Source organism: Corvus cornix, chromosome 4A, assembly GCF_000738735.6.
Source record: "Corvus cornix cornix isolate S_Up_H32 chromosome 4A, ASM73873v5, whole genome shotgun sequence".
Lineage (NCBI taxonomy): Eukaryota > Metazoa > Chordata > Aves > Passeriformes > Corvidae > Corvus > Corvus cornix.
The window spans coordinates 13868768-13882646 of NC_047058.1; the positions used below are offsets into that span (position 1 = coordinate 13868768).

General features: G+C 40.0%; 1 protein-coding gene across 7 annotated transcripts in view; it reads right to left on the reverse strand.

The window, feature by feature from the left end:
* The window catches only part of AFF2 (AF4/FMR2 family member 2), a 336131-nt gene that overhangs the window by 126919 nt on the left and 195333 nt on the right, over positions 1-13879 (reverse strand). For all 7 annotated transcript variants that reach the window (XM_039571747.1, XM_039571748.1, XM_039571744.1 and 4 more), the window contains exons 5-7: positions 8297-8383; positions 5255-5291; positions 4952-5003 (exon numbers count right to left, since the gene is read on the reverse strand). In XM_039571747.1, the coding sequence (XP_039427681.1) occupies positions 4952-5003; positions 5255-5291; positions 8297-8383 (176 nt within the window). The remainder of the gene's footprint in view (positions 1-4951; positions 5004-5254; positions 5292-8296; positions 8384-13879) is intronic.

The following is a 13879-nucleotide window of genomic DNA, read 5'->3' on the forward strand; positions in this document are numbered from 1 at the left end:
AGACCCTTCTATTTTCATCTGCTATTTGTCCCTTTAATACAGTGCACTGGAGCTCTCTAAAGATTAATGGAGCTCCAATTACATGCCACTGTTGTTCCACTTATCATAATTTGTACGTGGCAGTGCGAGGCCCTTGTAGTCATGACTTTCCCAGTTTACCCAGAGGGAATATCTTTGGAACTTCCTACTTCTAACAAACAGGCAGCACTTAGTGTAACGATTCAGGCTGGCCACGTGAAGGGAGGCTGTGACACAAAGCTGGCTGTCACCACTTCGGGATCAACTGCTGCTCTCACGCTTTATTATGGTCGGCTAAAAACTGTAATTAGTAATAGGAGCATTTCAGCTTCTCCTGTGTATTACACCTGGGCTGCATTGTGACTGCAACACGGATAGAGAGTTGATACATAAATAGAAACATGCTTCCTATGCCAGTTGGAGATGAATTTTGCATTTTTGATTCCTGGTACATTTTTGGAAATTATGCATGAACATTGAACGAATCCCTTTTTTTGCTGTTGTTGTTCTTTAAACTGATTTCTTTCCAGGTTAAGAATTCATCAGTGCTTCTTGATTTGAATGTTCTGAATAACAACATTACTTGTTGTCGCAATATCCAATGCTTGGTGTAAAATCCTCTTGATGTCTGATTACTCTTCATAAGGACCTCATGCTGATTCATTTCAAACCGTGAATTACCTTTAATTCATAGCTTGCACATGCTGCCAAATTTTGTTTTCTATGTTCCCAGGTGGCTGTCCCTGACACAGTGGAGATCTTCCAAAAAGCCATTAGATACTTATGAAAAGTAATTAGATGTCGAGAAGCACATTTCCATTTTCAAATACGCTTCCATCAAGTATTATGATAATATTTGGGATTAGAAAAGTACTGGTATTTATTTGAATTTTTTTAGAACTGTGAAGAGAAATCCTGGCCCAACATGAAACCAGTGCTGAACACACTTAGGAAAATCCTTACTGAAGTATCACAAGAATATTTTCAGCTGCTTGCTTTAGTTTTGAGCTCACTGTATTTAGCTGCTCTCTAGTCCCCACACAGGTTGTGTATCATTAAGTATGATGGATAACAAAAACTCCATAAAGATAAAACAAGTTGGTTTTGTCTGATCCATAAAAATTTGCTGCTCTAAGTTTTTAATGGTTTCCGGTAGTTCACTGAGCCCATGAGAAGGGCCTTTTAATACTGTATTAATACAGTAAGTATAGGAAGTAATTTTATGACAGGGGAAGAATACCATTATGATTACATTCTTCTTTTTAGCTAGGCTTTTATGGAAACTACCCAAGACTACTCTGCAGTATGATTTCAAAACACAGGATGTGCTTGATTAAAAAGGTTCTGGGTAGTTTCCAACTGGACAAAGGCCAAATGCTAACAACCAAAACAGAACAAAAAGACTGGATGTTTGAGGATGACATACTTGCAATGGCAATTATATAACAGAAACCCAAGTCATGAGCTGAATCCATCCCCTCAAATTCATGGAAGCTGACAGAAAATCCTTTGCAGCGCAATTGGTTGCACCTTATCTGTTCCTGCTTACCATGCTTCATAATAAACTAATCAGAGCAGACTGGCTGAAAACTGACCGCACAATACCCAGTGGAGATTTACAGTGAATTTGAAATTAAAAAAAGGGAAGCCAAGTGCTGCAGTTTTACATAGCTTGATTTCAGCTGTAAAAATTCATCACGGTAAACACACACGCATGCACATCAGTGTTCAAAATTTCATTTTCAAGATTTTTGAGTGTAAATTAGGATCTGAGGTTAGTTATATGTACATGTTCTCGTGTACAACATAGGTGCAGAATTTAGGCACAAATCCTAACTACTCTGTCTTCTACTTTACCTGTTGCAGAACACTGGGGATTTGGTTTCTTCAGCATGTGGACATAACAAAGTATATTGAAGTATTATAAAAAGGATGGAATTTGTATTTCAGAAAGCTTTATTTGAACAAGAAGCCATGCATCTTGCATCCCCCTACACTAGCAGCATGTTGGTAAATTAATCTACCTTGCAGTATGTTGTCCTCATTTTTCCCCCAGAAGTGTGCACCTGAAAGGTTGTCTTGCAAAAATCATACATCTCTTAGATCTGATCTTCTGTGATGCCAATGTCCCTACACCTGAACTCTGTAATCACATACAGACAGCTTGGCTGCTGGAGCAGGATGCAGCATCAGGGAGGTAAAGTATCTCTGTTCTGCATTCATCCCTCAACTAGTCATGGTATAAGCCAGCGATACGGTGAATGCAAGCACATTTCTACCAACCCCTATGGATTTCTAACAAAGCCAATGGAATCTACAGGACTGTCACTAGGACCAATGTAAATGGAAAAGATAATTTAAGTTTCACTTAAATTGCACGTGTACTTAAAAAATTGGGGAACAGCTAGAAACATACCAGGTCAAAAGGACTCTAACATATCATACAGATAAACAGAGTCAAATTCAGTCAGATTTGATCAAACTGAAATACGGACGACAGATCCTATTGACAAAATAAGTAATTGGTAGGGGATACAGTTTTGAAGTCAGTAAGATCACACTGTGCGGCTGAGAGTGTAGCAACAGATGTTACTGGAGATAAGCTGGACTGTCATTTCACTCACACACTCCAATATCCCTGAAACTGACCAATGTTAGAAAGACTAAATCCTTCTTAATACAAATGCAATCTGATAAACACTCTATATTAAAATACACAATGACTGCAGGAGCTGTCTACCTATCAGAGTTTGTTTGGACTGCACTATCCGGCTCTGCTTGATACCATTACGTCTTTCTGCCCCACTCCTGGTTTAATTTCATTATGTGCTCAAGTACTGCAATTCCCCGTGAAGGTGGTGGTAACTGCACACACAGATCTAAAGAAACACATTGGCCTCGTAATACCAAGCCTCACAGCGGACTGCCTTCTAACCTCCCAAAGCCCTGTGGAAATTCTTAGAAGCTGCCTTAACAATTTTTCTGCAGTAAAAGAGAAAAAGTGATAGTAATGGGTTAGCTGATCTTCATTTGGAAGCTAAAAATAAAAGTAGCTTTATTGCAGCTCTGATCTCTCATGTGTAAAATCTATCACCTACCGTAAGAAGGCAGTTCATTGCAGCAGAAATCTGATTGATAGTACTGGAACTTTAGATCAAGCAGCAGAACAGAGAACAACTGGTTCATAAAATGTACTCAGTGTCTTTGGGTTTTATATCAGGCTTCCTATAGAGAGCTTTGGTCCCATTAAATGCACTATATACCACTGAGCTCTGAAGCACTGTTCTTTTGAAATTCAGCTTATAACTATAAACCATGATTGACAAGTCTATTACTGTTGGTTACAAACTATTGAAATATTGTACTTTATGGTATACTCACTAAAATATTTTTCAGAGTGGAATCCAAATACACTTGCTTTAAGAAAAAAATAATTTTAAGATGCAATAATATTTTGTCTTTTTTTTTTGGTTTTTTTTTTATTATGGAATGGTCCTGATGTTAGATTTGCATCACTTACATGTTCTGAAACATGAATGCACCCATTCTGTTACCAAGAACTGTGGGTACAGTTCGCTGGAGTCTTTACAAAAAACCAAGTCATTACCGGAAACCAAACAGCAAAGGGCAGAAATTAATTTGTTACTAAGTTTAATAAATAAATGTTATTCATGCAAATGAATCTAAATATCATTAACATTCCTACCTGATTCTCATTTAATCTGAAAAAAAACCCCAACTCTTTAATTTTAAAATTGAATCATTGTCTCAGCCACAATTTTGTAAAGGTTTACTCAACCAACCATATTTGAATGAGTACTCCCACGACTGGAGTTTATGAGTAAAGAACGGGACCTTCAGAGCCTGCTGAGTACATCAATGGATTCAGCACCCACATCTGTTCTAGTCCTGTATCTCTCACAGTCACAGACACATCACTGAACTCCAACAAGTCCTTTTGTGTACACAAACTTGCACTAAGAATCAGTATATTTAAATTCATTTAAAAAGCCTGGGTAGGTTATTTCCACACTGATTTTTCTTCCCCTTTAGGGATTTTAAAAATTGTGTCTTTAGCAGATTAAGGGCAACCACTAGAATAATTCTGAAGTAATTTTAAATGAACATATTTTATTTACACAACTGTCAGTCAAGCTAGTGCAGTACTGCATTCAGTACTTTAAAACACTTAACACTAAAAAACTCAGCAGCTCTGAACTGAAATCAGACCCACACATTTTCATAACTATAAAACAACAGCCTACTTTTCAAAGTTGCTATTTAGTTCCTGTTTGTAAATTCCTTTGAGAACCTGGGATAAAAGTAAAAAACAATTCAGTCTCCACTCACTGCTAGACTACTGCAGCCTTACACCAGAGAAGCACCAAAGAAAAATGGCTTAGCACAATGGAGAATTAGCTCCTTCACAATTTTCAACTGTCATATTTATAGATCATCTGTGATTTTCAGCTGTTTCAAAGTGTATGAAACTCAAGACCAGCTTTTCAACACCAGCTAGCAGAATCATTCCGTATGATGTGTTTTACTCTCTCTCACTGTATGAATGTTAAAATTCCTGCATCATCTGTTCATTGGGTTGCATTTTCTATTGTAAGAGGCTTAGTATCTGATGAGAGAAGCATAAAAGTGATTTAATTTTGGCAAGCTGTAGAACTAAAATCAGCATTATTTCTGCTTAATAAACTCATCTTTCACACATACCTCTGTTAGCTAATGCTTAAAAAGAAGAAACAGTAATAAGCACTGGAAACATAAAACTGGTTTGTGGCTAATTTTTAAGGACTACAGAGAACACCTGAACACCAGGACAAGATTATGAGCAGAGCTAGGTTTTAGTTACCTTTGGAGAAATAAGCTCATTCTTTATGATAAATATAAAATGAGATTTAAAGCTGGAAATAATAATACTTACGACTTTTGTGGCACTGACTTAGTTGCAACTTTCCCTGCTGGATCACTCCACTCTGCAAACAAAGGAAACACATTTTCAAATGTCAAAAGATTACTGTAGAATTAAAATGCACCCAAAGCTGTCAGCCCATCTAATTATACTTGGTTTCACAACATGCCACAATGCATAACATGTAATAAAAAATGGAACTGATCTGCTTTAGCACCACAGAAATTAATTTTTTTAGCCTTTGTTTTAATGACGTTAAGCAGACAAAAAAAATACCCAACCCTGACTGTTAGGACTAGGACGATAAAGACCTACTTTGTACATTGTATCCTGAGGTCAGATGTTGGGAGTCCTACAAAGAAGAACACACAAAATGTCAGCATTAGTTAAGTAAGATGAAGAAGGTAAGATATATCTTGGCTTGCTAGATTAAGGGCACTGGCGTTACACAAACAGGGAAGGAGATGGCACAGGGAAGGGATCATGGGATTGTTAAGGCAGCACCAGTGACATTAGTTTAAAAAAGCATTAACTGTGGAGACAGAGCACCACTGAGGGACCCTTCAGAGCTCAGGCAAGAGCTTGTCCTCAGCTGCTGTAAATCTGCACCCCCCCTTTCTGGAGACACGGCACAGATTTACACCGGCAGCAGCCCAAGCCTTCCCCAGGCTTGGCCATGGATGTGTATATGAGCCATCCAGGATGCACAATTTAGAACACAGCATGAATGCAGCTATGCATTAAATTCAGTTGCCATTGCCTTTCTTTTGTTTGATCTCACTGACTGGAAATACAGTAATTTTTATTGATAGTCACTGTTTTTACTTGGACTGTGACACACAGGATTTGATAAAGACGCGGGAAGTAGATCTTCACCTGATGGAAATTGGTCCAAATCCAATGAAATCAATGGAAGTACAACAACTTAAAACCAGCAAAGAATCTGGCTTGCAACACTGAGCATGCTAATGCCAGGATTCTTGCTGGCTCACAATAACTAAGCTGCTTCCTTAATATCACAGTGTTTTCTGGCTTAGTTTTTCTCTAGGCTCTATAGTTCACAGTGATTGTCATCAGCTTTCCTTCCAAGCAGTTTGATCAGTTGAAATTAAGGTGTTATTTACAACCTCATCTTACAGCCAGGCACTACTTTGCTGGAAGTGTTAGTTCTGTAGGATGTTAAAGTCATTAAAGCCCTCACTGCACTTCCTCTTAGGGCATTATTAGTTCCTAATATTATATTGTGCTGTCAGTCAGTCCCTTGTGAAGTAAATAATGCCCTAAGAGTAAACATGGCACTTTAAATTTGAATGTCAAAGGGATAAATTGTTTTGATAAGTTCCACCTCTTTTATCACACTTTTAAAATACATGTTTCTCATGAGAATACCTTTATTTTAATAGCTAAATTGAAAACTTCTAACAGTGCCTGTCTCTGGTTTATATGGCTGCACAACCTAGCCACATTATGTCCTAGATGTATAATTTGGCCAGCCATAATTGATTTAAAGTGATGTTCTGAAGAGACACTTCTGTTGTATTTTTCAAAGTAAGACAAAGAAGCATGGAAACATTTATGTGCTTGCCTATTTCCTGCAACGCTAGCTCAAAAAAAAAAAAAAAAAATCTAATTTATATTTTGCATTGAAGTGATATGGTCAAGAATTTCAGGATCAACATTTAATGTGCCCAGAAATTAACTTTGATGTGGATCTTAAAAGTTCAAAGCCAATTTAATAGAAACAGAAAAGCAACCCAAAATTTTAGCTTCTCCAAAGCTATGCTTATACTGCTGCCAGTGGAGAGAGCGTCAGTCTGCAGGACTCAAACCAGTTTCTGTAGGGCTCATCAGAAACAGAACACTAAATTAAGAGATGGTATAAATTAAAAAAAACCCCAGCTTCCAGCAGGTAAATACCTGTATTCACACATTCACCTTACAGGGTTCAACTGACTTTTACCCAATTTCCAATGAGGACTATGCTCTTGCAGTTACAAGCCTACAAGAAAGATGGAGAGGGGCTTTCTACAAGCCCATGCAGTGAAAGGACAAGGGGAAATGGCTTCAGACTGAGAGAAGGGTTAAATTAGATATTAAGAAAAAATTCTGTACTGTGAGGGTGGTGAGTCACTGAACAGGTTGTCCAGAAAAGCTGTGGCTGCCCCCTCCCTGGAAGTGTTCATGGCCAGGATGGATGGGGCTCTGAGCAACCTGGTCTACTGCAAGGTGTCCCTGCCCATGGCCCAGAACTAGATGAAACCAGATGATCTTTAAGGTCCCTTCCAACCCAGGCCATTCTCTGATTCAGTGACTTCTGATGCTTTACAATGCAGCAGGAAACTGCAGTGACGGTGGCAGTGCTAGACCAGTAACAATCACATTCCAATAAAGTAAGACATTCTGGGCACTGGCTTTGGTTTTGTTTAAGTCCCAGATACTGCTAATTTCATTTCTTTCCAACTAAGTATGGGAGCTATATTTCAGACAGGGGAAGTCAGTAAGAGGCAAATCACATTCCAGCTTCTAAACCAGGATATGACTGCTTGAACTATAATGTCAAGCAGTACCAGTTTTATAAGCTATTTTTCAAGATCCTGCCTTTAGAAAGAAACTTTTATGTAGCTCCATGACAGAATGGTATAAATTTCCCAACCTGGGGAAGTTCTCGTCCCCAAACATCATCAGCTCAGTGTTGTTCAGGTCCCAGCATGAGATACCTCTGGCAGAACCTGTCCCAGGTATGGGCTTGATCTCTAGCAGTGCTACCAGAATCATAGCAAGAAGGCAATAAAGGAATTTGGGCTAAAGGCATTTTCAAGTCATACAATTTAACAATTCAGTGTGTGTTACATGAACTACAGGCCCTCTCTGGGCTAGTGCTGAGTGTGTGCCTTTAACAAGGCCAGTACTGAGGATCACATGGCCTGACTCTGTGGGGTGTGACACAGACAGATGCCATCACGCTCTTCACATGCAGGGACCTTTTTAGCCACCATAATTTGACTATGCAGCCAAAACCTCACCATGCAATCAATCAGTAAGTGGGGAAAAAAAGTCCATTTCAAACCTTTTCATTGCACAAATAATAATGGAAGAAAACCAAACAAAATATAGTTTACTTGACGTAGAAAGACTCCTATAACAACAGAGATAGAAGTTCACTTGGCTTCCACTGGGTCTTCAGCAGCTTTAAATAAGTAGTTCTACTAGTAGCAACAGTCTGATTGGGAATTTCCAACTCAAAATAGTATCAGAATTTTTTTTTAAGTGGGACCAATTGCAAAAATAAACTCTCCAGCAAAGAGCACTCAACAGAACAGAATGCTAATCAGGTCACTGGTAATAGCCTACTTGTACCTTGCTTGGGATAGAAAACTTGGTCTGCTCAGCCTTGCCAGGAGTGTGAATAGCAGTAAGAGGAGGAGGCCAGGAATGGGTCATCTCCTAGAGAAGAAAGAAAAAGTTTAGAAAACAAATTCATGTACATAAAGAAGAAAGAGAGCTAAAAATGGTCACATCTGTTCCACTGAGCCTGGAGATGCAATTGCTCAAGGAAGCAACCCCACCACCCCACACCCTTAGGTTGCAGATGAGCACCTTAACAACCCCACAGGCAGCACTTCCTCAGAATGAGAGAGAGGACAGGTTTTACTCTTTAAAACTGTGACCATCCATGTCTTCATAAACTGAGGCCACCTCCATGGTCAGCCTGCCAAGCTGTATGAATAGAGCAGGATTTTACCTGCAAAGCCCAGGCAGCAAGGGGGCCCTCCTGTACAGCACTGGGTGCAACCCTGTAGGGGAGTGCATGGTGGCAGGATGCAGCCCTATTCAAGACTGCAGAGTGGGAAAATAAACAAGAGGCAGGTCTAGAAAAATCTGGAATGGGCTTGCAGCATGAATGCCTGGAATAGGAGAGAGCAGGGACAGTGTCCTGTGCATCACAGCATCTTCTCGTGGCACTGGCCACAGGCTCTTACTGAGGTAAGCAATGTCACAGCCTCAGAGCACTACTGATTCCACTTTAAAATGAGGGACTGAGAAATCAGGTGACTCGCACAGAGCTACTCAGAAAGTCCATACTTAACCAGGAAATCCAGGTCTCCAGTGAATCCTGCCTACCAGACCATCTAAGCAAGGCATCCATTTTCTGTATCAGCGTGTTTATCCATCGTTTGTACACTCATGTCCCAATTATCTTCAAAGAAACAACCTGGGTGCCCATGGCTATCAAACAGCAGCAGAAGAGCAGCACACATCTGCTCCTTCCCACTGCAGGGAACTGCTGCCCCAGCAAACCTGACAGGAGCAGACTGGGGCTTGTGCTTGGAGCAGGGGGAAAATCACTAAAACCCAGGAACTGCACAAATGTTGGCTAAGGCAGAGCTTGTAAATGCCCTTCTAATGAGCGTGTTTTATGGGAGACACTGCTTCTTTCTCTCTTATCTTTGTTTTTAATTTAATAAATATGCAGGGAGGCAGTAATAGTTGTCTCTGGCATTCTGTTGTATCTTTGTCTTGCTTGTCTTTCTTTGCCTAAAAAGCTCAGAAAGAATTCTTTCTTGAGAGAAGGGAGCCAAAGAGCAGAAGAGCATCTGATCTCAGAAATCTGTGCAATGGCCTGACTGCAGTAAACTAAACTTCCCAGCTGCTATTACACACTGGTCAAACCCAGGGTTAGTCACAACAAAGCTTATAAACAGGCCAGTTTCTGTAGGCTAGATGACAGCCACTGCAAATGCTCCACAAATAAAAACATAACATAATACACTTAATTAAAGAAAATATAGGTGTTGTCAAAAGGGCACTGTGGTGGGTCCATTTTGGCTAAAGACATGCCCTGGGTGGCGACAGCTGATAGTAACGTGTAGTTCACTGAAGACAGAGCCAGCAAGTTTCAGATCTCCAGCTGTCCCTCCCAAATTACGTGTCATACAGGAGGTTAGGAGAGAGAAAGGAAAGCTGTGCACTATGGTCCTTCCTCAGTCAGTGGGACAGGCAGACATACAAACTTCCTTGGGCAGATGGGCCAGGAGCAGGGGAGGGCTTCTGCACTCCTGCAAGAACTTCTGGGTATCGCTGTAGAGCACAGGGACTCTTTTCACTGCACAAAGCCCAAACAGTGGCCATGAGGAGGAAAGGAGCAACTGTGGAATGGCTCATCCCTCCTGGTGTGTGAGACAGTGGCAGCTCAGTGCCATGACAAGAAGAGCACTATTAAATGGCATTGACTGACCGACCTCCACACAGGGAAGGTGGAAAAAGATTTCAGCATCCCGAGAACTTTTCTGTGGGATAATATAATCCAAATCCTGCATACCTCTGCCAAAGCCTATGCCAAAGAGGTTGCTTTGTGGCAAATCTCTTCATAGCAAAATGATGAAACAGAGACTGTATCACATAATTGAAAGAGGGCTAGGCAGTCTGACTGAAGGCAGAAATGAAGAATATTCTAGAACTGAAATTATAGGCTTGACCTCAGTCTCTTCCTGCCCACACAGAAAACGCTGTACAGAGGGCCTGGGATTCATGGGGAGGTGATGCTGGCAAACATTTCAGAATATTGACTGTCAAAACACATGTATAATCCACTGCCTACCTACTTGGCAGGCTGAAGTGTAAGCAAACCTAGTCATCTCCCTGTTAGGGGACACATGAACATAAAACAATGGGAAAAAGAGGCTGCTATTATTTGAGGAAATTCAATTACAAGGTAAGAAATCCTGACTCCACTGAGGTTAGGACTATCCAATCTCTGTGTTTACAGAGTGACCTTGTGAGCACCAAAATCTCTTACAAAGGTACAAGATAGCTACATTGAAGCATTTCACTTCAATTCTCACTGCAATGAAAATTATTGGACAGAAAATCCCAGATAGGATCACACACACATAACAGCACAAACATCTAAAGCTCAGTGTATAGACAAACACTGCATGTGGAAGGAGTGAGAAAGTTTATAGTTACCTAAAGAAACATACCTACATCTACCTAAAGACAGGTGCCAGAGCACTGTTGACCAAAGAACCTTGAACGGTGGTAGAGAAAGTTTTGCGTTTACTCATCTGAAAAACATCACTTCAAAATGTCTGGGCAGCAACCCCACGCCGAGCACCATAGGGCTGCATGTTCCACTCACACAGAGCTGAGCTACGGAAGGACATGCAAAAATGGCACTGCACTGCTGCCAGTGAAGGGTCAAGATCCCAACCCCACACCCTGCAGGGATGTGACTGCTTGGCTCGTTGCCACTCTGTTCCTTAAGCACAGATAGATTACTCTGGAGCATCAGAAGAAAAGATGTCATTGGTTTAATCATCCACATGACTTCACCATTCTTTCTTATGCCCCAATTTCTTTTGGAGGTCCCTCATCTTTAAGTACTTGCTAAGCTCTATTTTGTTTAGCTTCTGAAATCTGATATATCTACCTTCTAATATGTTAAGACTATAAAGAACCACATAGACAGTGTGTGTGTGTTGTGTATGCATCCATTAAGATGCGTCTATAACCATCTTAGTTCATAAATACCTGGTAAAATAGACAGGGAATTGAATTAATATTTTTTTCCAGGAAACGTTAAAACACTAATCAATCCAAATTTGGAAGTATTTAGAAATTCCTGGAAGTAAAAATAATAAAAGAGAGCATATGAAACACTTTAAAGAGGAATTTAATGGCAACAAAGTAATCCCACAAAATTGAGTTAGGATTTATTTTCACATGGTTTGGACTTAAAAGAATTCCAAAATCATGTTAACTGTTGGAGTGGGTAGATGACTGCTATAGAAGCATGCATTTTTTTTATAGACCTGGATATTAAATGAGAAAGTAAACCTGCACCATTTCTTGGCTTAGAAGTCACTGTGATCCTCTGATGTAGTAACATCAAGCACTCTCCTTTCTGAAAATTATTTAAACATTGTTTTAATTGACTCCATGTGTTTTATTTATTAGAGTTAGACATGCTCGTCTCTTCAGCTAAGTCTGGTTTTTTTTGGCTATAAAAGCCCTCAGGTAAGTAACTAAGAAGGACACATGCAGATGCGATCTAATGAATCACCCAAAACACAAATACCCCAAGCAAACCTTCTAAGGGGTGCAGAGGTACAAGGCCAAGTAATGATTTAAATGGAAGGAGAGGACTGGGGAAGGATTTAAACTTGCAAGTTTCTAAGGAAAAGGTCAGAGCGAGAGAACTGAGAACAGGAGATATGGGACAGATGGTAAATAGCTTTACAAAATCAGTCCCTAGAATTAATAGCCATCTTCAAGATTTATTTCCTGTCTCTGTATTTCATTTTTCCATCATTTCCTTCTTGTTCAAAAGAAAGTGTGCCGTGTTTTTAAGTATAGATAAAAGCACTTAGCCAGGCTCTAAGAGGTCATTATGAAAAAAAGGAGCAGGATTGTGTACTCTGCATTCCTACAGAGGCAGCTTCCCTTCCTAGTGTGCTCTAAACTGCTTAGCCTGATCTAATTTGAAGTCTCTCAAGATACAGGGCTCATGCTACTTCCCTTGGGAGAACTGAGGGGAGACATAAGAACAGCCTTCAATTACAGAAAGAGCTGTTCCTAAAGGAGAGAATAATCTGTTCTCCAGTTTTATGGAGGATATGAACTTCAACTGCAGCCAGAAAAATTCCAGCTAGACATAAGAAAAAGCTCTTTAATGGTAAGGATCCTGCAGGACTGAAACAGCTTGCTCAGAGGGCTACATGGACCCCATCTGTGGAGGAACATGCCTAAGAACAGATAAGCACACATCAGTCAGGCATGGCTTAGGCAGAGTTGATTCCTACATTGGGATGGGAATGTGTAGCAGATGATGAGATTTCTAAGACCTTTCCCAGCCCTTTTTCTTGTTCTGTAGTTTTGACAGTGTGCAACTGGTTTGGCCAAGCCCTCCCCTTACTGCTTCTCTTGTGGATACATCCACAAAAAGGCAGAAGAGGAAAACAAACATTTTTTTCTTCTGGGGCCACAAAGGCAGTCTCAGGACCGACACTCATCACTAGAGGGCAGCCAGCGGAGCAGGAGGAGGACCAGCCCCACACATATCACCAGCAATAAATCCTATCTGAGGCCACTGCTGCTTAAGAGACCTTATCTGTGATATTTTGTCAAATTCCTCTCTCAGTCCTTTTAAATCTTATCTAAATCTGCTGCTTTAAACTTCCTCCAACTTTTGGAGAGACAGTATGTTAAAGCTGCATTCAGAAAAAGTATGTGATGAATACATGTTCTGAGGTTATTACAAACTTGATGCTACAGCTGGTGCTAAGCAACCTACAGCCTTGATGGAATAAAGATAGCCAAGTGATTTACCATTTATTAAAGACTCTATTAATGATTTATTAATGTTTTATTAACTATTTATCAATGCAACCTTAGTAAAAAGCCTGTCTTGTTTCACAGCATCTTTCTGGTTTCTGCATTTATGCAAACCTGATCAAACTCTCTCTGCTAGGCAGCCAGTAATGCATGAAGGGCAGCCACATTTTCTGTGTGTGATGCATACTGAATTAAAAACCATCTCAGCCTGTTTCATCTTTGGGGTAAAGGCTACAAAAAGAATGAATATATAGATATATATTTATACATGAAAATGACAAGCAAATGACACTAAAGCCTAAAGGAACCCAAAGACAATAAACCTACGGGTTGTTTTTATTCCTACTCCTTATGAAGGAATGCAAAATTTGCACAAGCAGTTGGGAATATCTTGACCAGTAATCTGGCCTGCTTTATACTGGGTCAAAGGCTTCCTTAGGGAAGGGATTTTGATACATTGTTGGTATTGACATGGACATGAGAGACAAATTCATTAATACACATTTGATTATGATGTCTCAGCATTTTAAAAAAATCTCATCATCAAAGGGATACCACACCTTTTTCCCTGTAAAAAAAATCCAAAAGACTTCGGTGATGGCCTCC